Raw genomic sequence first — 23,754 nt, forward strand, 5'->3', positions numbered from 1 at the left:
TTACGCAGTTCTTTCTCCATGGACCGTGATCACAGTTCTCACAGCTGCTGCATATCTTCCTTGTGACACATACACTGTAGACCCTGCAGATGTGTCAGTGAATACAACAGCAAACATCCAGCTCTCACAAAGCTTAAATTCTAGTCATCTCTGTTGACACTTCTGCATCCTTCACAGTGTAGCTCAGATATCATTTCCATGACCTTGGCTTCAGATATCGTCAAGTCACTCTAGTATGTAGTGTAATCTCGAGAATAAGGCATGGTCTAATCTCCTTGGATTTTGTTTAGCTTTGTACATCTTTTCTTTCGAAAGAGTCATTGCCTCTGTGCTGATGTAGCAACCCCCTAGCACAGTGGCTGGCACATATGCACTAGGGGGAAAAAATGAACAAACCTAAAAGCCTCACTAGGTAATACCTTAAATGGGCATTTTGCAAACAATTTTATTTAAATCTGGTAACTTCATTTTTTTTTTAACAACAACAAAAGAATGCTAGTCAAAACTGACTGTTCGTGCCAGGTAGCCATGACAGCCTGTCTGTAGGCTCTTCCAGGAGGCAGAGATGGGATCCGCGATTAAACTAGCTACCAGGACTAGCTGAGAAATGGCTAGCACCTGAGACACTCTAGAAAGTACCCTGAGCACCGGCATATACACTGTGGAAAGAGGTTTGAAACCCCTTGCCTCTGTGATCATATAGCTTCCTTCCAGTGTAGGCAACAGCCCCCAACTGCCTGTGGCTAGGGAGATTTTTAGCAACAAAATGAATTTTGTGTGCTGTGCCATGTTCTCATCTCAGTAATAACCAACTTGTTTTATTGACAGCCAGAGGAGGTCAAGAATGAAAGGATTTTGACTTGTTTTGCTGGCTGAAATAATTGAGCACATTTTCACTTGACTATTTCTGAACCATTGGCTTAGAAAGCTTATGGACAAATAAATAAACAACAACAAAAAAATCAGTGAACTCTACCTTAGCCCTTTTATGGTGTAGCCTTCAAGCATCACTTCCTTAATATGTATTACCATGACATAGTTGATCTTTCTAGCCCCTCTTGAGAGACACTGGGTATATTATACAATTTCCTTTTTCAATTCGACCTCACTTTCCATTTTTCAAGCAGCATTACTTTTAAGTTTAAGTAATGCTCTAATTGTGAGTGTAATTGCTTCTGTGATGAGAGGATTATTGAAGGATTAAAAGGACCAATATTGAAAGGTCTCACAGCTTTGTTTGCTGCAAATAAGGTCTGTAATAAGTGACTTCCCACTTAACAACATGGAAACCACAGAGGTATTTGTCATCTTTTACAACCAATCAAATAACATTTTGACAAGCAAGGAAATGAGCCATCTAATTATTTTGCCAATATCAGCTCTTACCATTTTGTGATTTACACTGAGGTCAGGAGTTTACTAGCCAAAGCCAGTGAAACAAACCACAATTCAGGTAAGGACACTGTAATGATGGTTTTGCTGCTGTTTTCTGAGGGAGTTTCTCTCTTGGTGCTGGTGTCTGAATTTGTCTTTCTCTTTTCTGTCTCATTCCTGCTCTTCCTTTGGAGAAGAAGGGGTACACACCGAGGAGCTGGACAGTGAACTAGGTAATGCCTCCCTACCCGCTGCTGTTGCGTGATTACCCTACACGGGGGACAGCTTACTCCCCTCTGTACCTGGCCTTTGCTCTTGTCCAGTCACACTCTTCAGCCTGTCTTGCCCATGAAAGGCAGTGTACCGGATGGCAAGCATCAAGCAGAGCTGTGTGTAATACATAGTGTTTACAAAGAAACAGCGTGAGCAAATTGAGGCTAAAATGAGAATAAATTAGGGATAAGTAATCTTTAAATTCAGAATTGGGGAAGAAAGTGGAGGGATGCATGCCATGACCCTTAGACTTGGATGTAATCTGTCTCTGCTTTATTTGTGTAGGCTGCATGGTTGTTTATATGAATAATGTAAATAAGCCAAGTAAAACACATGCTCAGGGGACAATTTTAATGATTGCTATGTGGAATAAAATCATTCCAGTGAGGTGCTGTATATTTGATGAGTGTCAGGACTGTAATGTCTTTAAGTCAGGGGCCTGTGTGCTCTGACCCCGTCACTATAGGCAGAGTCTTGAGTAGCAGTGTTCATTTGTGCCATTTTCAGTAGAAAGTATGTGTCAGTGTAAATCAGCTCTTCACCACCGTGGCAGTTAAAATTTAGGAGTGATTTGAATTTCCTTTGCTGTAGGACTATATTACATTATATTCCCTGTGAAGTGATAATGTTGAGATTTGAGCAGTTTTGAAGCTAGTTGCAGTCCATCTGAGGCATCACTGAAGAGTACATGGAAAAGCACAAGTATTTTTAGTAAATTGCAAGGGAGAGTCTTGGCTGATTGAAAAGTGGCCCACACTTGCCTGTTTTATGTAGAAGATCATTTGTCTTCAGTGTGAGTGGACTCTCAAGATTACTGAGTCTGCTTTCGTTTTATGATTGTCTTAATTCCTGGCAACATGGATGTATCTTATATTGATTACTGTTCTCATTTGCTTTTGGTTTTTCTGCATACACATAAAATTGATTGAGTAGAGCTGAAGCATAGAATTTAGCCTCATTTTTTTCTTTCCTCATCATTTGTAAGATATCCTCTTAGAACAAGCATTCTCATTCAGGTGAGCCAGGGGAAAGCTGTGTACAGAGATATTTATTAAACAGACACAGAGTAACAAAGCCAACATGGACTCTTAAATTCCAATCCTGCATCTGAGCTATGCCAGAAGTATCTCACCCTCCTCTAATCCCCGTAGCAGGCTGAAGAGTGTTGCCCGTCCGCCATCCATCTGTAGGCACAGGCAGTGTGTCTTCAGGAATATTTGCTTAAAACATAATGTAAACAGTTTCTTGGTTAAATATTTTCTGACCTTTTTCAGTTTCCAAAAACCAAATGGCAAATTCTAGGACAAACAGTTCCTTTTTTTTTTAATTGATGACCTATTTCTATTTTAAGCATTAGGAGGCTAATTCCTGTTATTAAGTTAATTACCACATTGGAAGTGAGAAATCTATCTTTTCATTTCAAAATGAGTTTTAGCCTTAAAAATTCAAAAATTTACAGAATTGGTTCATCTGTTGCAGAAATGTTTAACTTGTGTGTGTGTACAAGTACACAAAGTACATACCAATTGAGCTATCACCCCAGCCCTCCATACTCGGGAATACCAGCCGACTAACTGCATTTCTCAACTCCAGAATGTTAAGTTTTTGATAATTCGGGGGTTCAAGTCTGGGGTGGTTTCTTGTACCCTCCCTGTACTTCTACCAAAACACAGGTAATGGCTTATACATAACCTTCTGAGTTCCTTGTATCTAACATATTCACAGGCAAACAGTAGTGGTTCTGTTAATGTTTGCCAAATTAAGAAAATCAACTATGTATTTCCACCATTTTATTTGAAGCTAATCAGGTCAAGTATTTTAGGCTTTGGTAGGAGGTCCAGTTTAATTAGACATAGTATATGCTTCACTCTCACTCATTCTTCTACCCCATGATTGTGCAACAATTTGCATTTTAACCTTTGCTTGAAAATGTTTCTCTGCTTCATGTTTATTTAACTGGTAATTTCTAGCTTTGTAAGGCATTTGATTGCCATCAGGCTTTAAGACCTGATATTACCAACAAAGGTCATATTATATCAATATGCACAAATTGGACCCATCTTTCATTTTAGTACTTGGGTGGGTAGAGAGAGGGAGAGAGCTGCCTCTTTGTTTGCAGGAATAACCTGTGTGGCAAATGCCATTAAGTCAACATCTCTGGATGTGCAGCCAAAGTTGAACAGAACATGAGCTTTAAGTAACTAGTTTGCTTGTGTTTCTGTGCACATGCATGACTCCATGTGGTTGTTGGTAACTGTCAATATTTGAAAATCCTCACAACCTATCATAATTAAAGCACTAAGTAGAAATAACAAACAAAAGTGTATCAAACAGTCCAAGAGAAAAAAGTACAAGTCATATATAAATGAAAATCCACAGGAATAACATATATTTCTCAATGGAAACTTTGAAAGCCAGAAGAGCCTGGAGCAATGCATCCCAAGTCCTAAAAGACTATGGTTGACAGCCTACAACACTATACCCACTAAAGCTACCCAGAGTGACTGAAGTTGAAAGAAAAACTTTCTATGATATAAAGTATTTTAAAGAGCTTACAACCCACAAATCAAACCTAAAGAGAATACAGGAAGCAATGGTGTCAGCTAAACAAAGGAATGAGCATAGCGGAGACACTGTGGTGTCGACATAGGAAGCCACTGAGAACACCACACCACCAAAAACAACAGGACAACTGCAGCTAATGTATGTTTTAGTTGATAACTTTAAATGTCAATGGGTTCAGTTCTCCAGTCAAAAGACACGAGCTGTGTAAACAGAGAGAGCAAGATACAAAATGTTGTAGAAAGCTGCCTGTAGCAGTCTTTTTTAAAACTCTACTTTATTTGGGGTGTTTAGGCCTCTACCTCCTTTCCACCAACCTCCCAAACTTAGGTAGGAGAGAGAAAAAGTTAGTGGGGAGAAGGGACCCAAACCCTTTTACTTCTCCTAGTTAGTTAGGGTCAAGGGTTCTTTTAGGGCTCTATGCAAATCTCCGGCAACTGCACTCTCCTCTATGCCACTGTGCCCTGAACCTTCACTATCTCTGGTCTCTCCAAACTGCTCCATGCCACATGCCAACACCAAATGCTACACCTTCTCTTTCTTGGCTCTCATATTTATACTCTGATACTCCCAGACCACATACCTCTCCATGCGGCACATGGTAGGCCCTTACCAGCTGACAACAAAGATCATTCCCTGCATGTGACAATTAACAGGTGTGGACAAAACTGTAACTAAAATGCTTTTGCACAGCTAAAGAAACAATCAACTGGGTGAAGGAGAAGCCAGCAGTATGGGAAGGAATTTCTGCTAGATATGCATCTGAGAGAGAATTAATACCCAAAATATAAAAAGTACTAAAAACAAACCAAAAACAGACAAACAAAACAAAAAACAAATGGCCCTTTGAAAGAACCAGGCGTTGCACCTGAACAGAGAATTCTCAAAAGAAGGGGGGGGGGAGGCTAAAAATATTTTTTAAAAGTGTTCATCATTCCTAGCAATTGGAAATACAATTAATACAACTGTGAGAGATCATCTAACCCCTGTCAGAATGGCAAATATTAACAAAGCAACTAATAACAAATACAAAAAGGGGTGAGGGGGAAAAGAACCCTCATTCACTGCTGGTGGGATTGCAAACTGGTGCAGCCATTATGGAAATCAGTATGGAGAAGTCTCAGAAAGCTAAAAATAAAATCTAGCATATGACCTAGTTATACTAGTCTTTGCCATATGACCAAAGGACTCATGGCATCATACTCTACAGATACTTGCTCAACCATGTTCATTGCTATTCCATTCACAATAAGTAGGAAATGGAAACCACTTTCATCCTATGAATGAGTAATGAAAATGTCGTATACACACACTATGGAATACTATTCAGCTGCAAAGAAAGGTCAAGTCATGAACTTTGCAGGTATATGGGTGAAACTAGAAAACATACTGAGTGAGGTAACCTAGACCCAGAAAGTCAAATGTTGCACGGCTCTCACTAGAGGCTCCTAGCTCTAAATCTTCAAGTACTAAATCCTCATCACTCATCAAGGAAACTTCTTGTTGCAACAGCTGGAGACCTTCAGAGAAAAATCAGCCAATCAAAATGTTCATTGTTGGTATTAGTTCCATTGGATACATCTGTAGAACAAATCCTACATCTAAGACTCAGGTGAGGAAGAGGGGCAGAAAGATTTTAAGAAATCAGGGAGTTTGCTGTGAGAGTGTCTCTTCGGAATGTCAGAAGCTACACCCCTAAAGTCTTATTGACATGGGAGGGAGGACCCATGAGGACTCAGCCCTACCCAAAGAGCTATTGGCTACTAAGGAATGCTCTCAGTGGGAAATAATCTTCGTCAAGGAAGAACCCACCAATTAGTTACTTAATACTAAATGGTCAGCCCTGTAGATTTGCATACAAATAACATTATGCAGACTGAATAGGTTATATATAGGAATAAACATATATATATATATATATATATATATATATATATATATATATATATATATATACACATGCACACATAGTACACATATAGACATACACATGTATGTAACAACAGTTAATAAAAAAAGAGACTGTGAAGTTGAAGGCAAGGAGGGGTACATGGAAGTGTTTGGAGGGGGAAGGGGAAAATGGTGTGATTGTATTACCATCTCAAAAATAAATTAATAGTAACTACACAATTCTTTGAATTAAAAATAAAGGTGGGTCAAACTAAGTGGGATGTCTAGTATTCGTGGTGCTCAAGCCCTCTGACCAATGATTTCTAGGAATAATGATTCACCTCGGAGGATAGCATTGCCCAAGCTTGCCTTAACTAAACAGATCAGGGGAGCTTTAACGTCCAAGTTGAGTAATTGCTGCTCTGCCTGAAAGGACTGTTGGCCGACACAAATGCAACCTAAGTGCGTTTTTTTTTGTTTTTGTTTTTTTTTGTTTTTTTTTTCCCCAAGAAGAAGAGTCTAGTACAGTGGGCTTTCCTGCCGTAGACTCACCTAACGGAACTCGGGAACCTATTAATGGATGAGTTTCCAATCTTGCTATGAAACCTTAGGAGGCAGAGTTCACTCTCGGCCTGCTGCCATTCGACCCCGACATTTCAAAGATGCACATGGGCATTGGTGCTGGTACATGCTGACAGTCCTGTGCTCCAGCAGGGAAGACCAGAGCGTGGGAAGTGTGAGAGCAGCCTGGCCTCCCTAGTGTGACCTGGTCTGTGTTCCGCCCCCTAGGGAGACACTCCAAAGAATATTTGCACACAGCAGAGAGCAGCTGCCAGTACTGTCTTTCATAAGTAAAGTTTTGGAAAGACAGAAAGACACACATGGAAGAGGGGAGTGACAGACAGAGTGTGCACTTCAGGCACCCAGCCCCGCCTGTCATTTTCATTTACTCAGTCGTGTTTTTAATTAGGAACAAAGAGAAAATAAGATGCAGGTTTAATTTTTTTTTTCAAGGAAAATCAAATGAGACCATTGAGTTGAAAATGAAAAGGAAGTAATTTTTATGAGTTTTTGCTTATGTGGCAAGGTAGTCTGGAAACAGAAAGATAAAACTATAAATACGCAAGGTAAGAACTAGGCATTCATGGCACGTTTTAAGTATTTCTATTAAAATCTAATTTAATACTTGGCTGATAATGAAGGCAGCTGGGAATGCATTTTATTGTTTTATTTTCTTAAGTAAAACACCAGTGGATAAAAAGCTGTTTTTCGTGTAGAAAAGTACACTGAACAAAGTGTAAATAATACACGCTTCTTTGTGTTAGATTACACGGTTGTAATTGGGTTCAAAGTGTTCGTGCGCATCACTCTCTTTTGACTAACTCAATGCTGAGCTCCTGGCTCTTCAGGAATCTGATCCTCCTCCTGCTCGTCCTCGTCCTCCTTCTCCTCTTCTTTTCCTTCTTCTTCCTCCTCTAACGTTATTCTGTTTTGCAGAGCTGCCTGCTGGCTGGGAAAAGATTGAAGACCCTGTCTATGGTGTCTACTATGTAGAGTAAGTGACCGTGGATAACCCACATACCACTTTCACGCTCCTGTACAGTTATGTACATTGTGCTAAACACGTCTTGGCATTGTTACAAGGTTCGAAGTAATATAATTGTATAATGAAAATACGAAGAATGAGTAAATATTCACCGAACCTGAAGAAATTGAGAGAGGAAGTCCGTGCGCGTGCCTTTTGTTAACTTCCAAATCGCCGAGACTCAGTAGGCCTGGCACGTGCTGCTGAGTGTCCGTTGAAGACCAGGATCTAGGAGAGCCGATTTACACAGCAGCCTGTGCTTTCCGGGGGCAGGGGGGGGGGTGTTGCTTACTGGCCTACTTATTTTCATGCATAGGTCTGAACTTCGCAGTAATTACTTATTCATTATGCCATTCTAAAAGGGTAAGCCAAATCTTAATAATTCATGAAATGTTGCCAAGAGTTCTGAACTGGGAAGCTGGGTAAGAGGCAGGACCTGTTATCTGTTCCTCTTGGTTTGTCCCCAGGAGTTTCAGCCCTCAGTGTAATCTCTTCTGTAGGACTTTGTTCATTGGACATCTATTTTGTCATGTCTAGAACCACCAATTAGCAGGGTATTAAAAGAAAATTTTAAAACTAACCAAGAGGTAGAGTACAGAAAACATCACCGGTGTCAACATACATCGTGTCTTTTCCTGTGAGGAAAATGGGAGATAACTAATACAATTCCTTTGAGCAAGGCAAATGCCATATAAATTTTCTATCATCGTTATCCTTCCTGCTACAGTGACGATAAAAGGCCTCCTTTTTATTTTCTCATGTGGTTGGAAACAAAAAGTTACTTGTATAATGACCCTATAGTAGGAGCATATTTTGTAAAAATGCCAGGCCACAATAAGATGTCAGAGTCTTATTGTAAAGCAGTTACAGGAGTCTATTATAGCAATTGCCCTTGAACAGTACAAGTCCTGCTTCTCCTCTACAGAACAGAGAGAAATTTCATCATCAGGTACACAAGCAAAGTCATTCTTCTAGACCCTCATAAAGTTCATTTCCTTGATGAGTTCCGAAGATCTTCTATACAGATGAACAGAGAGGCTTCGCCAGATGAGGCCGGCATTACATTGGTACTCAGCTAGCTTGTATATTCAGTAAGAAGGGATGCAGCTGGGTGCCATGTTGAAGATGTTAATTTACTCAAATCTTGTTCCCTATGTCTTTTAATGCCTGATCCACAGGGCACGTTAGTGGTAGGAAATTCTGTAAAATTAAATTGTCTAAAGGAATCAAAAGGCAAATATCCTTTTCATAAGAATTAAAAATAATCTGTCCACCTTATTTGTTAACCCCTTTTTAAAAAGTTTGAATTTCAAAAGCAATACTTAATGTTTTAAATAACATAGTAGGCATACCCCCAAGCTTCTAATGTTGGTTTAAAATGTATCTGTGTGTGTGTGTGTGTGTGTGTGTGTGTGTGTGTGTGTGTGTATAACCATCTATGTATGTACATTTATGTATGCTTACCATAGATACAAAATAAATAAGGCCATCATGCAAAAACATACTCATGTGGATGGGGTGTGTATATGTGTATACTTGCCCTGGCCTTATTAGTTACATAGTCATCTAAAATGTCTGAGTCTCTGTCACTTCAAACACATCACATTTAGTTAGCTATCTTCGGAGAATCTTTGCCTATAGACTGTAATTTTGGTCTTTCCACTTGGTCAGTGGATTAACATCGTTGACAGATGCTAGTCTTCACTAACTTTTTTCTTTTAACTTTACTCTTAGGCGTCCACACACCTTGCTGTATAAAGCCTTTCAAGAGTTTTGCATTGTGTTCACAGATAACATTGCAACCATAGTTGACTCTTAATTTTCAGTAATTCAGAATATACTTCTTGCTGAATTAAATTTCTCCCCTCTCAGGTGATAGCTTTGAAATATGGGTAGAAGGCTGGAAAGATGGCTCAGAGGTTAAGAGCACTGGCCGCTCTTCCAAAGGTCCTGAGTTCAATTCCTAGCGACCACTTGGTGGCTCACAACCATCTGTAATGAGATCTGGTACAGGCAGACTATGTATAAATAAGAAATAAATAAATAAATCTTAAAACAAAAAAGAAATATATGGGTACAGTCACTGGCTCAAGTTCTAGAATTCAAAAGCAGCCATAGCTGAGTGAGCATGCTAGCTAAAAGTGTCAGACCAAGGGAACTACTCAGAGGTAAACTTTCCTTCCCCATAAAATGCCACGTGTCCCTACTTACATGGTTGGCTTCTGCGCTTCTGTGATTTCACCTACTGAAGGTCAACGTTTGGTTGGGGGCTGAGGGTGGGGGGAATTGCTTTAGAAAGTTTAGGAAGAATTTAAGTTCCAAGTTGAGTGTCATTCAGGGCATGAGGTGCTCCCCTTCCTTGCTGGTCCATGAAGATTAGGGCGTGGAGCACCCCTTCGTCCAGTGCAGCCATGCTTTATGCGCTGCTTTCCTGTCAGCCACTTACTGGCCATCTCAGTTGCCAGGTCCGCTGCTACTGTGTTATACACTGTGTTCGGGTGTCCACTGCTTAACTTCATGATGGACCCAGGCACAAAGGTAGTGGCACGGACAGCTGAAACATGCTGACGAGGCAGAAGTGCCTTTGGGTGGCTCAGAAAGAGAAGGTGTATGAGGAGACTGCTAAGGGCTAAGGTAAACTGTTTTCACTGCTATGTTACTATGCTTGTTTTATAAGTTAAACCTTGTCATAGGCGTGTACAGATGCAGAGGGAAAACCATAGTTGGTAGAGGACTGGGTGTTATCCTGGGCTTCAGGATTCCCTGGGGCTCTGGGAACACATTCCCTGGAAACAAGGACTTTCTGCTGTGTGAGTAAGAATGCAGTTTGCCTCAGGACACTTGCTAGGAATTTCTAATAAGATGCATTCCTAGCTCTTAGTGCACATACCCAGCCAGTCTTGGAAACCCTGTTCGTTTCTTCCTGTCTGAACATCCACACCAGACCCTCTGCTTCTCCCCATCCCAACTAAAGGACTTACTCAGCCTTTTGCCACCGGAATGAGTATTTCCGACCTGAAAACTGCTTTCCTTTCTTCCCAGCCACATCAACAGGAAGACACAATATGAAAACCCAGTCCTAGAAGCCAAAAGGAAGAAACAGCTTGAGCAGCAGCAGCAGCAGCAGCAGCAGCAGCAGACACCACCTCAGCCACCACAGCCGGAAGGTTGGCTTCTTTGCTGGAGGCTTTTGCCTGAGCTGGGAATGTGGGGCGAAGCCTAGGCACTGACACCCCCGTGTGGTCAGAGCGGGCCTCGATGATAGACTCTCTGCTCCTCTAGCCGCCCCTCCCCCCACAGCACAACCCACACACGGCAGAAGGGGGCGCCCCTGCATAGGCGCTCAGACCTCTGCTTTGCTTAGGAAAGGAGCTTAGCCTGCACGCTCTCTGTGGGTGAGGGGATCTGAGCTCCTGAAGTAGTTGTATGGCAATCCCTACCTAAATCCAATGCCCCTTTAACATTTTTTACTTTAAGCAGTTTCTGGACTCCCTTTTTATATTAGAAACCCTGCGCAGAAGAATCGGAGCTGATAGTTCTGAGTGCTACTGGGAAGTTACAAGTTTGTATAACTCAAAACAACCCATGGCTTGCCCCATCCCATTCTCAGGTGATCTGTGCAGAACTTTTCTGGCATATACAAATTTCAAATATCAAAAGCAAGACAATTTATTGGGTGAATATATTCTGTGTGTACTTGAGCAACTTGGTTATTCTTTCTATTTCTTGAACCTGCTTGAAGATTTATTATAGCTACCTCAGTTTTAATGGCTGAGTGATGTGTCATTTAATGAGTGTTTCTACTAATATGCAGCCATCCATTTATTAATACTTAGGGTTTTCTCAATTTTTCCTTACAATTTTTAAATGATAGGCTTTATACCCTCCAAGTATAATATAGTTCCTGTAATAACTACTCATCTTTATAGCATAAAAACAGCTACAGATAACATGTAAATATAGGCATATGTGTGTCAATAAAACTTTGTGACCACTAATTTGAGACTCATAATTTTCATGTTTCAGAAAATGCCCAGTTTTAACCTTTTAAAAAACTGTGAAAGGATAGCATGGTCTACAGTGAGTTCCAGGCCACACAGAGAAACCCTGTTTCCAAAAAAAAAAAACTAAATAAATAAGTGAAAGGTATTGCCTTCTGTTTATATAAAAGCAGACATGAAGCCCAATTTAGCTGGTAAACCATGACTAGCCAGCTGCTACTCTTAACTGCAGAGAGAAAGCCTACTTACCAGCTGAAAAAGTCTCTGCCTTAATCTACTTTTTTTATTTAAGAATAACTTTTTAAAATATTTTTTTCCTGAGATGGTAAAACATAGTAGTATCAGCAAATGTGGTCTGAGCTGTGAGTGCATCCAGCTGGATGTGTTAGCTGAGTCAGGTAACTCTGGTACATCTCGAAGGCCACTCGCTGCAGCATTCATGAGACCCGCATGTAGGATCTGGCAGTGGCTTCCCTTTGGCTTTCAGAGACAACAGAAGTTAGTGTCTCAGCAAATGATGTTGTGTAATTTCATCAAACTCACCGTGCAAGACAGGCAGGTTCAGCAGACCAGCCCACCCGTCACTGAGCCTACAGAAGGTTCTTTCTCACCTGGCTACCTTCAGGTGAATTCACACTTAAGGCAAAACAAAACTTGTTTTCATTTAAAACCTGTTTACCCGCTATGTCATATTTTTTAACCCAGAGATCAAACATGAGAAAGACCTCACTGTCCTTACCACAAAGGGAGGTCAGATGTTTTTTCTTTTACTCAGCACCTGCTATTGATTCATTCACGGGTTTGACTGTTACCAAGAAGGTAAGTGGCACAGCCGTTCAGAGACAGATCAGGAAACTGTTTCTTTTCTTCCTCGTAGAATGGACAGAAGATCATGCATCTCTCGTGCCTCCCGTTGCTCCCTCCCATCCCCCGAGCAATCCGGAGCCAGCCAGGGAAGCTCCACTTCAGGGTAATTTGGGTTTTTATTTTATCGCATCATAGTTTTAGCTCTAGAATATCACTTTTATTTTCATCATTATACTGATTGAATCTGTGTGTGTGAGTGTGTGCATGCCTGTATGTATGTGTGCGTGACCCCTACACTTATATCACATATGCGTGTGGAGCTCAGGGTCCAGCTTGTTGGAATTAGTCTCTCTTTCATCAGGTGCGTCATAGGGATCAAATTCAGGTTGTTAGACCTGGCAGGAAGCACCTTTGGTCAAGCTGTCTTGCCAGTCCTAAAGTCTCGTTTAAACAATGAAGACTTGAAACTCCTAAGTCTCAGCACTGTTGGCCCTTCCGGGTAGATAAATCCTTGTAGAGAAGGATGTCTTAAGCACTTAGTGATAGGGTGCTTGGAAACATCCCTGTTCACTCAGTGGCAGCAGTATATAACCACCTCCCGCTGGTACCAGTGATGATCAGAAAGGTGCCCAGACATGGTCAGATGTCCCTCAGGAGCAGAACCATCGCAGAGTTGGGAATGAGTGATCCAGAGACCACAGTATTTTTAAAACTCAGTGTCAGATACTTTGAGGTTCCAGGCAACACAATAAATGTGCATTAATACAAAATTCTGATGTTGTCTGTATTGTTAAAATCCAGGCAAGCTGCATGGCACATTTTCACGTCTTCTAATTTTACCTGTAGTAACAATGAAAGGTAGCGATACCTGGTCACGTCTTTTCAGCCTTTTCAGCATCCTGCTGAATCTGTTCATCGTGCCCTTCATTACTCATTCAGTCCTTCAACAGAAATTGTTAAGCTACCTCATATGTACCAGACAGTACTCAGATTCTACTCCCTGAATCTGCAAATGCATCCCCATGGAGCTTACATCTAGTGAGTTTAATGCTTGCACAGTTCTCCTTCAGCATGGGCTCAGGAAGAAGGAAACCAAGCCAGTCAGTGAGACATGTACCGTGTTAAAGTAGTCAATTCTTAGGACACAAATCAAGCAGAAGACAAGGCTGGAAATGTTGTGGAGGTATCGCATATTTTAATAATGTAGTCCAGGAAAGCTTCACTGACAAGTCAGTAGCGGTTGATGTTTATCTCAAGCTCCTCTTCTGTGAGGCCTAGGCCATTTGGCTTCCACAGCTCCAAGTGAATTTCAGAAGCCATTTTCCCCTTCCTCAACTTTTCACCTGATAATTGGCTTAGGAGCTGTCTCCCAGAAATCCTCACTGGAGGTGCCATCCTTCTCCCCACATCTTGGCAGATGACTTTGCCTGCCAAATCCTGTTAAGTCTTGCCTCTCTTTAACCACAATTACAAGGCTGCCATTTTTTGAGGTTCCAATAAGCCTTGGACTGCACTGGAGAGGTTTGTGAGCAGACCTCTGACTACAGCCAATTTGAAAGAGCCTTCTTTGTAAGAGCCAGGGACTTTTTAAAATATGCAATTAAAATTTGTGTGTGTGCCCAGAGACCTTTTAAAGCCTTTTAGTTATAGCTAACCAAAAATAACTTTCCTAACTGGGTGCCAAGGCTGCTAAGTGCAGAGGCACATGTAACTTCCTTTTCTCCCTCTTTAAAAAATAAAAATTATATATATATACACATATTGATAGAAAAAACTAGAGCATATGAGGAGGTTATAACAAGGGCAGAGCATAGGAAATGAAATTAGAAAAGATGCATATGACCACTGCTTGAGATAACCCTAGAAATTCCAACAGAGAATGCAGAGAAGGACTTAGGGGATACAACTTTGTGATTTAGTTCTGAAGTTCTACTTTTTCTTCCATTTAATTTTTTTTTAGATTGTCATACCTGAATACTATATTTACATCGTTTCCGTTCACCCTTTTTTGTCCCCCTTTATTTTCTCTCGTGCCCCCAACCAACTACCTCTCAAATCCATGATCTTTTCTTTCTTCATCATTATTATTATTACATGTATATACAAACACACACATAGATAAACCTACTGAGTCCATTTAGTGTCATTTGAATGTCACGTGTTCAAGACTGATATCCTAGGATTGGATAATCTATCTGGGAACCTGTACTTGAAGAAAATGAATTCTCTCTCTCTGCAGCCATTGATTGTCTGTAGTTCTAGAGATGGGCCTCTATCCATGTTTGCATGCTTTAGCTGGTGTTGTCAACATGTATATATGTCTTGTTTAGGCAACCACAATGTTGAGATTTCATGAGGGCAACTTTCTGTCATACCTAGAAGACACTATTCAGCATCAGGGATCTTGATCCTCGGGCTCTTAAAATCGTTCTGCCTCTCTCCCATGATGTTCATTGAGCCTTAGGTATAGAGATTGTATTGTAGATGAATCCCTTATTCTCTGCATTTTGGCCAGTTGTGGATCTCTGTAATAGTCTCCACAATGGCTAAAGGAAGCATTCTTGATGAACTATACTGATTTGTGAACAAAAGCATAAGCATTTAGGATATAGTTAAAATATATTAGTTTAGGAATATAGCAGTAGGAGGTTCTCCAGTGTCCTATGACCTAATCAGCCATTATATAGTTGGCTAGTGTATAGTAGCAGGCATGGCTTCCCTTCTCTTGAACGGGTCTTAAGAACAAAAAGACAGTTATTGGTTACCCACAAGATAAAAGGGCCACTATTGCACCATTGAGAATATCTTCCCATCTGGTCATTGTTATTTTATAATAAAAACTCTCAGTCATTTTATTTTGCCACTAAAGATTCAGGAGCCAGAGACTGAGGTGAAAACCTGCTAGCTCAGGGAGGCAGAGAAAGCAGCCACTTAATCTTCCTCCTCATCCATATCCCAGAAGGAAAAAGCCAAAAGCCCTTTCTTCTCCATGCAGTCTTAAGTACCCATTAACTCAAAGTTCCTTCTTTCTGTTTAATCCCTGTCAGCTGGTTACTTGCTCTACCTTTTGACCTCGATTCAACTTCTTTTAATCCTGTGTACAGAAAGCTTTTGGATTAAAGGTGTGTGCTAGGGCTGAACCACTCCACAACTAGAAACAGGTTTTTACAGATCACAATCGTGAGGTTCGCAATGGGATCAAGCATCCTGCAATCGATCATTGCTGTGGTTCATAGCCTTTACATTTAGGTAGGATTATTGATTCTTTTTCTTCCTTGGCAGCTTGCATAGCTCCTTCAGATACTTTGAAAGGCAGTCCTCAGGGAGGGCCAGCTCTTCCAGGTCAGTTTCAGCACCCGCCATTCTTTCAAGCACTGTAACTAAAGTGTGTGTTGTCTTCAGCAATAGAGACCTACCTTAAAATTCTGGGAGGCGGCCAACATCAATGCCTATAGCCTATATGGTTTAGGAAGGTCTCTTGTAATCTTTTGACCAACAGCTTGGAGAGAGACTCCCTGTCCCTGGCACTGCAGTTTTTGTTACTCTATATCTAATATTTCGATGTTATATGCGTGTTTTTACGTAAACTTATCAATTATATTTCTCTATGGCTTTTCAAACTCCCTTAGTGTTACTTATCTTTAGAACAGGTCTGGAGCTATAGCTCACTTAGCTAAGGGCTTACCCCATAAGCATGAGGCCAGGAGCATGGTCCCCAGAGCCCACATAAAAATGCTAGACATGTTGATATGCACTTCTAATGGCTGCCCTAGGGAGCCATTAGACAGAGACAGGAGGATCCCTGAAGCTCTGTGGTCAGCCAGCCTAATCTGATTGTTGAGCTCCAAGCCAATGAGAGATACTGTCTCAACAGACATGAACAGCATTTCTGAGGGTGAAACCTGAGGTTGTCTTCTGGCCTCCACACACATGTATACACAGATGCATGCAACCTATACAAATACAGACAAATATGAACGTATGTACATGCTTAAAAACGTGAGGAGTGAGAATTGTCTAGCTAATTAGTTTATTTTCAGTAAAATGGCTGAATTTGAAGCCGTGTGGCTCTTGCTGGTAACTAGTTTAGTTTAGGGGTTTTGCTTTAGCTAATGCGTTTGCTTTTTGTTTGTTTGAAATACTCTAAGCCAAATGTCCTACGGGTTTTTTTGTTTGTTGGTGGGATGATTTGATTTTGGTTTTGGTTGTTGGGGTCGTTGTTGTTTAAAGTCTTATCAATGTTTACATGTTAGCTATTTTTCAAAATGTTAAGAGCTGCAACTAAATAATGCGAGTCCATTGACCTTGGGGTCTCATTTGAAGTAGTGACCTTTAATTTTCAAAGCAGTGATACTACATTTGTGTCACGTTACACTCTATGACCATGGTATTATCCATGAATTTTTGTTCTGAGCTTTTTATATGGTTAAACATTAAAAGTTTCTACTCAGTTGATACATAGAAGCTGTGTCCGTAGTAGCACATTGTAATAAACACTGCAAAACAGGGGAGAAAAACCAACATGGAATGAAGCAGAGACCCTTTGCTTTTTGTTAGGACGCTGTAGCAGCCCAGTAGCCATGAATCCTCATAGGCCGAAATTCAGGGAGAATGTCACATGACTAAGCCCTTTGTGTGTAGGGGGGTATCTTCTGTTCTTTTGGACCTGAAAGATGATGTACCTGAGATAGAGCTGGAGCTGAGAGAATGCCCAACATGCCAAAGCACTAGTTTGGATTCTTGCACCGCAGACCTGTAATCCTAGCTCTTGGAAGGTAGAGGCAGGAGGATCCAGAGTTCAAAGGCATCTTTGTCTGTATAAGAGGTTGGAGGTTAACCTGGACTACATGAAATCCTATCTGGAAAGAAAGAAAGCTGTTCTCTATGTATGACAGTGTGACTCTGACTTCCACCTCCTAAACAGAGTGGGCAGGAACACCCTCATTTCAGCAATCAAGAGAAGGATCTTTCATATTTATTTGTGGGGGTGGGGGCATTGGGAACATAAAAAAGCATCAGATTCTTTGGAGTTGGAGATACACCAATTGTGAGCTACCTTATGTGATGCTGAAAACCAAACCTGGCTCCCCTGGAAGCAGCAAGTGTTCTTAACTACTGAGTCATTTCTTTGGCCCCCAAGAGCCCCATCTATGTTCAAAGGCCTGAATTCATGTGCTTGAACAGCTGCCTCTGCATTGTCTCATAGCATCCGTTATTCATTCACAGGTTTACTCATGGTGAATTTCCTTGTCTTTTTCTCCTTCTAATCTAAACCAGGCAAGCCTTTTTTTACAAGAAACCCCTCTGAATTGAAAGGCAAATTCATTCACACGAAGCTACGCAAAAGCAGTCGTGGCTTTGGCTTCACAGTTGTTGGAGGAGACGAACCTGATGAGTTCCTGCAGATCAAGAGCCTTGTCCTAGATGGTCCTGCTGCACTGGATGGCAAGATGGAGACAGGTGAGTCCTCATGGCCTTCGCGTGTTCCATGTCATGAGGCCTCTGCCCACACATCTGGACAAGAGCAGACCACATCATGATTCCTTTTTTATGTGTCCTTTATAGACCTTGCACGAGTTAGATCCCTTTCTTAAAAACAACAAAAACCTCCCTCAGTACAGGTGAAAACCTTTGAAAGTGTTTTGACCTCAGGGACCTGTTAGATGCTACTTCGTATAGTAATAATTTCCTTAAAATGTAAATCCATTTGAGTAAGTGAATTCCAAACTTAGAAACCCAGTGTTCTTTCAATGGCTATTATATTGCCATTTAACAAAGAAGATATTAGATGCTAGAAGAAAACTTTATTACCAGTTAAAATATGCAATCCGGTTTAGCTTGGTGCAGGCTGCACCTCCACCCTATTTCTTTCAACTTCATGTTGAAGGTACAGAAGAACTCAAATTTCACTTCCACCCTCATGAGGATTTTGGTGGGCCTTAGACTTAAAAAAGACAGGCCAGCAAGAGGGACACATATCAGTGCATTTGAGATGAGTTTAAAACCAGCTGTAGTGGCACCCACTTGTGATGCCAGGGCTCAGATAGCTGAGGCAAGAGATCACAAATCTGGGCTGCATAGTGAGACCCTGAAACTGCCTCCCTAAATACAAAGACTGAGCTGGATGTGAGACAGGCTCTCAAAAGTAAGTGGCAGCCCAAAGGTGACATTCAGCACTTGGTACAGTGAACATGGAGTAGGTTACAAGAACGTGACGAGGACACATGGACTTGGGCTATAGAGTTGCCGAGATGGGACTAGAAAGCAAGACATTGGTTTATCAAAGTCAGTGTGCACCAGCTTCTTCTAGTCTCGGTTTATGGTTTTAAACTCATTGTAAATGAATGTATATGCTTTCTTCTTACTGACCTATCTTTTGTAGTTCTAAGGCCCATCTAGAATGAGGGTGGATGAAACTTTAGTTCTTCTGTAGGTTCACTATGCAGTTGAGTAGAACTGGGTGGGGGTGGGGCCTGTACCAGAGAACACCCTGAAGTACAAGTGCTGCTTCCTGTGGGTGAGGAGCATCTTTCATGAGAAGCCTTCTCCCCTGCTTCCAGGAGGAATAAAGGAGGGATCAGAGCACTTTTCCCACAGTTACTAATTTTCTCTATCTAGCGTTGTTAGCTCAAAAAAGGTCTATACCAGGTGATGAATCTTGGGGGGTAGGTTATGAACATTAGGAGAATGTTGTTGTAGCAACATTTTTTGGTGGTGGTGTTTGACCTCCAGATTCTTTCCTTTTACAGGGGATGTGATCGTCAGTGTGAATGACACCTGCGTTTTGGGACACACACATGCTCAAGTTGTAAAAATCTTCCAGTCCATTCCTATTGGTGCCAGTGTGGACCTTGAACTCTGCAGAGGTTATCCATTGCCTTTTGACCCGGATGACCCTAATACAAGCTTAGTGACCTCAGTGGCCATTTTGGACAAAGAACCAATTATTGTAAATGGACAAGAGACCTATGACTCACCAGCAAGCCACAGTAGTAAAACTGGCAAAGTCAGCAGCATGAAGGATGCCAGGCCCAGCAGCCCTGCAGATGTGGCTTCCAACAGTCCTCATGGTTATCCCAATGACACGGTCTCTTTGGCTTCCTCCATAGCCACTCAGCCAGAGCTAATAACTGTTCACATAGTCAAAGGGCCAATGGGCTTTGGCTTTACGATCGCAGACAGTCCTGGTGGGGGTGGCCAAAGGGTGAAACAGATTGTTGACAGTCCCCGCTGCAGAGGCCTCAAAGAAGGGGATCTTATTGTGGAGGTGAATAAGAAGAATGTGCAGGCGCTGACACACAATCAAGTCGTGGACATGCTGATCGAGTGTCCGAAGGGAAGTGAAGTCACGCTGTTGGTGCAGCGAGGAGGTATGTTGCTTGGTTTTGCTCTTTGCTTTTGAAATCTACGGTGCATTGCTTGGCTTACTAGTCTTAAACTACTTGGGTTTTGTTTCTGTTTTGATTAAATATTTCCTTTTTGAGACTCTGGAAACTGAACACAGGGCCTTCAGCATGGTAGGCTAACACTGTGCTGCCAGGGTCCATCCCTAGCCCTAGATTTCTTTCACTTACATATTTGAAAATTCTTTCAAAATGTCCTTTGGTTGCTTTGAACACTCTTCACAATAATGTTTATATAGTATATTGCACACATAGAACTAGAGTGATTTTGTAAAACAAATCACTCTGTCTTTTAAGAAGAGATAAGGCTTGTCTCTCAAAAACAAGATTTCTCTTGGAAGACTCCTGTCTCTCCCTGGCCATCACTGGCTGAAGAGTGTACTCTTGAGTTCCCTCTCCTAGCCTCAGTTCTTACTGCTCTGCTCCTTCCGATGGAATTTAGCCACGTGGGCTTTGTCCTTTCCTGCCTCAGGACCTCTCTGCCTCCCTTTCTTCCTTGACTGTTCTTTTCCACTGCAGTGCTTCCCGGTCCCAGTTTCTCAAAGATTTTCCCCCAGGATGTTATCTATCCCGCGATCTAAATTAACCGCAGACACCTCCATGACATTCCCCCTATATATCATCATTGTGATGACCTTTATGACAGCCAATATCAGTAATTTAATAATGACTCATGATCATGAGTCATTATTCCGTATTCATGCTTTATTTCTTTCTCTTTCACTGGAACATAAGTTCAATAAGCTAACACACATGTGCACATCATTGTCCGTTAACCCTAGCATTCGGAGCACTCTACTCCTTTAAAATAATCCTGTAGATTGCCCATCATATCATTTTAGCCTTGACATTCAGCTTTCTTCTTTCGTTCTCTTTGCCTAAGCCTCCCATTTTCCTCCTCTCCGGTACTGCCAGCACTTCACATTAAGAAGTACTCAGGATGTTGCAAACTTGTAACTAGTTGTAGCCGATTGTTGTTCATGGGAGCCCCACTGACCCTACCCAGCATGCCATGCCAAGCTTAACAGATTTTAGTTCTTGGAGAGGAGGTCAGTTATTGAATGTGGTTTCCTTGCAACAAAAGTGCTCACTTGGAGCTTCGTATTGTGTGATCAAAGTGATTAGGGGTCATCAGAGGAAATCCAGAATACAGCACAACTGTTGTCTTGGCTAAACATTTGGGAGAATGTTTCTTCTAACATTTGGGAGAATCATCAAAACCATTGTGCAGGCTGATGTGGTAGCACACACCTTCGGTTCCAGCACTAGGGAGGCAGAAGCTGGTGGATCTCTATGAGTTCGCGGGCAGCCTGGTCTACATAGTGAGTTCTAGGACAGCCAGAGTTACATAGTGACAACCTATCTAAATAAAATTTTAAAACACACACACACAAACAAACAAACAAAAAAGTCAGGCATGGTGGCACATGCCTGTAATCCCAGCACTCAGTGAGGCAGAGGCAGGCTGATCTCTGTAACTTTGAGGTTAGCCTGGTCTACAAAGCAAGTCCAGGACAGCCAGGGCTATACACAGAAACGCTGTCTCCAAACACAGAGCAAAACAAAAACCAAATATTGATCAGGCTGATTTGGCAAAACACTCTGGTACATCTTGAGGTCTCTTTTTGTTCCTAGACCAAACACTTGATGCCCAGAAAGCTCATCTCAAAAGGTGACCTTAGTTCCTGTAGAAGAACAGTGATTTGGAGAGCGCTCTCATACATGGATGAACATCTTACCTCATCTTTATCATTTCCTGGGGATGTAGGAAAGTGGCCAGCTCCTTGTAGAACCAAATTCTGGTTCTGCTGTCTCAAGTCTAGTGCTCTGCTAACTTCACCTCTGAACAAAGTTGATTTTGCATACTTGTTCACAAGTGTGGCTGGTCCACCAGGCATCTCTCTGATCCAAATACTGTGTATTTTACAGCCAGCCTCCTCTCTAACCTATTTGACCTACATTTCTGTTGAGTTTCTATTGTTTACTGGGCTTGTCTATCATTAGGTTCACTTTTAAGGGGACCAAAAAATTAGTTTTCTAACAATCTACTAAGTTGGCTTATATTCTGAGTTTGCCTAAGAGAGCAAAGAGTTGATTATAGAAATATATATAACCCTTGATGTTAACTAAGTGTATCTCTTCTTAATTCCCGAGACTGTCTTTCTGTTGATGCTATTACATTTTATAACATTCATATAGAAAGATCCAGAATATATTGCCTCATTAGTCAACATCTACATGGTTTACTCCACAACCTGAGTAATTTAAAATCACCGTAACAGCGACAGTCTGTAAAGTACACCACGCGCCCTGTGCTTGATTTATGTGTAGGTCGGTGAAGTTTGTACATCTGCAGTTTGGCAGGCCATCACCAGCTACTATTAATCTTTCTCAAAAGCATAAAAATATATTTAGTTGTGCTATGCATTAGTTGTTTGCATCAGGGCTGATATTTAATCATCCCTCTGTGTGTGGGGGGTGGAGGTGTAAGGAGAATGTTTGATGAAGAAACAGGACAGCAGCTGGATGAGATGAGGAAGTGAGCGGTCAGTTCACTGCTCATGAATCTCATTCTGTCATAGCTATGGTAAGCAGATTGATTAACTCATTAAATCCGCATCGTTTGTGATCCTCGGGCATCCATGTTGGGAGAATGGGGTCTGTGTGCTTTAGAAGATGGGCTTGTTTTGCCTTGTGGCAAAATTGGATGCATCTCTTTTCGTTCCTAAGTCCCATGTTCATTCTTGATGTTCAGTTTTGATGTTCTTGTCATTTTACTTTTTATTTTCAGCATTTTTCTGTCTGTTACCTCCTCCCCATCAGTTAGGGAAATAAAGCAGAGGATGAAAGCTTTTGTTAATTTCTGGAGTCGCTTTCTGGGGTTCATTCACAGCCGGGTAATGGCCGCTGTCGCATGGCCGCTGTTGCACGTTGTCCCAGTCTCTCAGTGGAACGCCCGCCTGCTGTTGCTCTCCCTCGGGGGTCTGTTCGTGAGGCACAGCCCTCCTTCCTGTCTCCATCTTCTCAAACACGTCCTTCTCTCCTCTTCCCTCTGCTGTCCAGACAAGAGAGTGCTTCCTTTGTTAGGGTTTAAAACTGTGTCATCACTTGCAGTAAGCTGTCTGCCTCCCAGCAGCACTGTGAGCCCGCAGCCTTTCTTGAGTTGTTTGGGAAAACATGCTAGACTGTGGTTAATTAGTAGTTCTTTAATATACTGAAGCGCTTTCCCTGTCCAGGGCTTTCCATGTTTAAGAGGAGTACTTTACATGCAGTCAGCAAAGCACCTTTACCCCAGTGTACAAAGCCTTGCTTGCTCAGCCAATGCACAGCTCTGTGCTTCTCTTTCAGAAACAGCTCTGTGTTGACACAGAATACTTAGTTTCAAGAAGTTTGACAGCACATGGTAAATGGAGAATGTATGCTGTGCTTAGGAGAGAAAACACCTGTGGGAAAGAGAGCTGAACTGGGCCCATCGGGAGTGAGCAGGCCTCTGGGTTAGGCTGTGTCCTTACAGTAATGCCTCTCACCCTTCTTGACATTCATCTCTTCATCCAGAAAAAGAAAAGAAAAGAAAGAGATAAAAAACATAAAACAAACAAACAAACAAACAAACAAAACCAGGAAGGTTTTGAGCTAGAGGATCTTTTGTGCTCTCAATTCATAAATAAGTTATTCCATTGTTGTAAAGAAAAGACATTAGAGTTGGAGCCTGAACATTTGGATACCTGGTGCTGCCTTCTCTGCTGAGGCTGTTAGGCAAGTTCCTCAGCTTGGTTTAGCATGCAACAAAAGAGACTGAGTTTGCCTCGTGTGCATGATGTAGATAAACAAGAAGCAGCTGTGAATGATCCATCCATTC

The 23,754-nt window shown here is 41.6% G+C and overlaps 1 protein-coding gene across 22 annotated transcripts in view; it reads left to right on the top strand.

The window, feature by feature from the left end:
* Magi1 (membrane associated guanylate kinase, WW and PDZ domain containing 1) overlaps nucleotides 1-23,754 on the top strand; it is a 605,088-nt gene that overhangs the window by 519,587 nt on the left and 61,747 nt on the right. For 12 of the 22 annotated variants that reach the window (XM_055628570.1, XM_055628556.1, XM_055628571.1 and 9 more), the window contains exons 7-12: nucleotides 1,572-1,607; nucleotides 7,597-7,654; nucleotides 10,727-10,851; nucleotides 12,563-12,655; nucleotides 17,770-17,952; nucleotides 19,242-19,862. In XM_055628570.1, coding sequence (XP_055484545.1) covers nucleotides 1,572-1,607; nucleotides 7,597-7,654; nucleotides 10,727-10,851; nucleotides 12,563-12,655; nucleotides 17,770-17,952; nucleotides 19,242-19,862 — 1,116 coding nt within the window. Of the gene's footprint in view, nucleotides 1-1,568; nucleotides 1,608-7,596; nucleotides 7,655-10,726; nucleotides 10,852-12,562; nucleotides 12,656-17,769; nucleotides 17,953-19,241; nucleotides 19,863-23,754 lie in introns of all 22 variants that reach the window. The other 10 variants (XM_055628569.1, XM_055628555.1, XM_055628557.1 and 7 more) reach the window with 2 other exon arrangements.

This window comes from Psammomys obesus, unplaced genomic scaffold, assembly GCF_907164565.1.
Source record: "Psammomys obesus unplaced genomic scaffold, mPsaObe1.curated_primary_1811, whole genome shotgun sequence".
Classification (NCBI taxonomy): domain Eukaryota; kingdom Metazoa; phylum Chordata; class Mammalia; order Rodentia; family Muridae; genus Psammomys; species Psammomys obesus.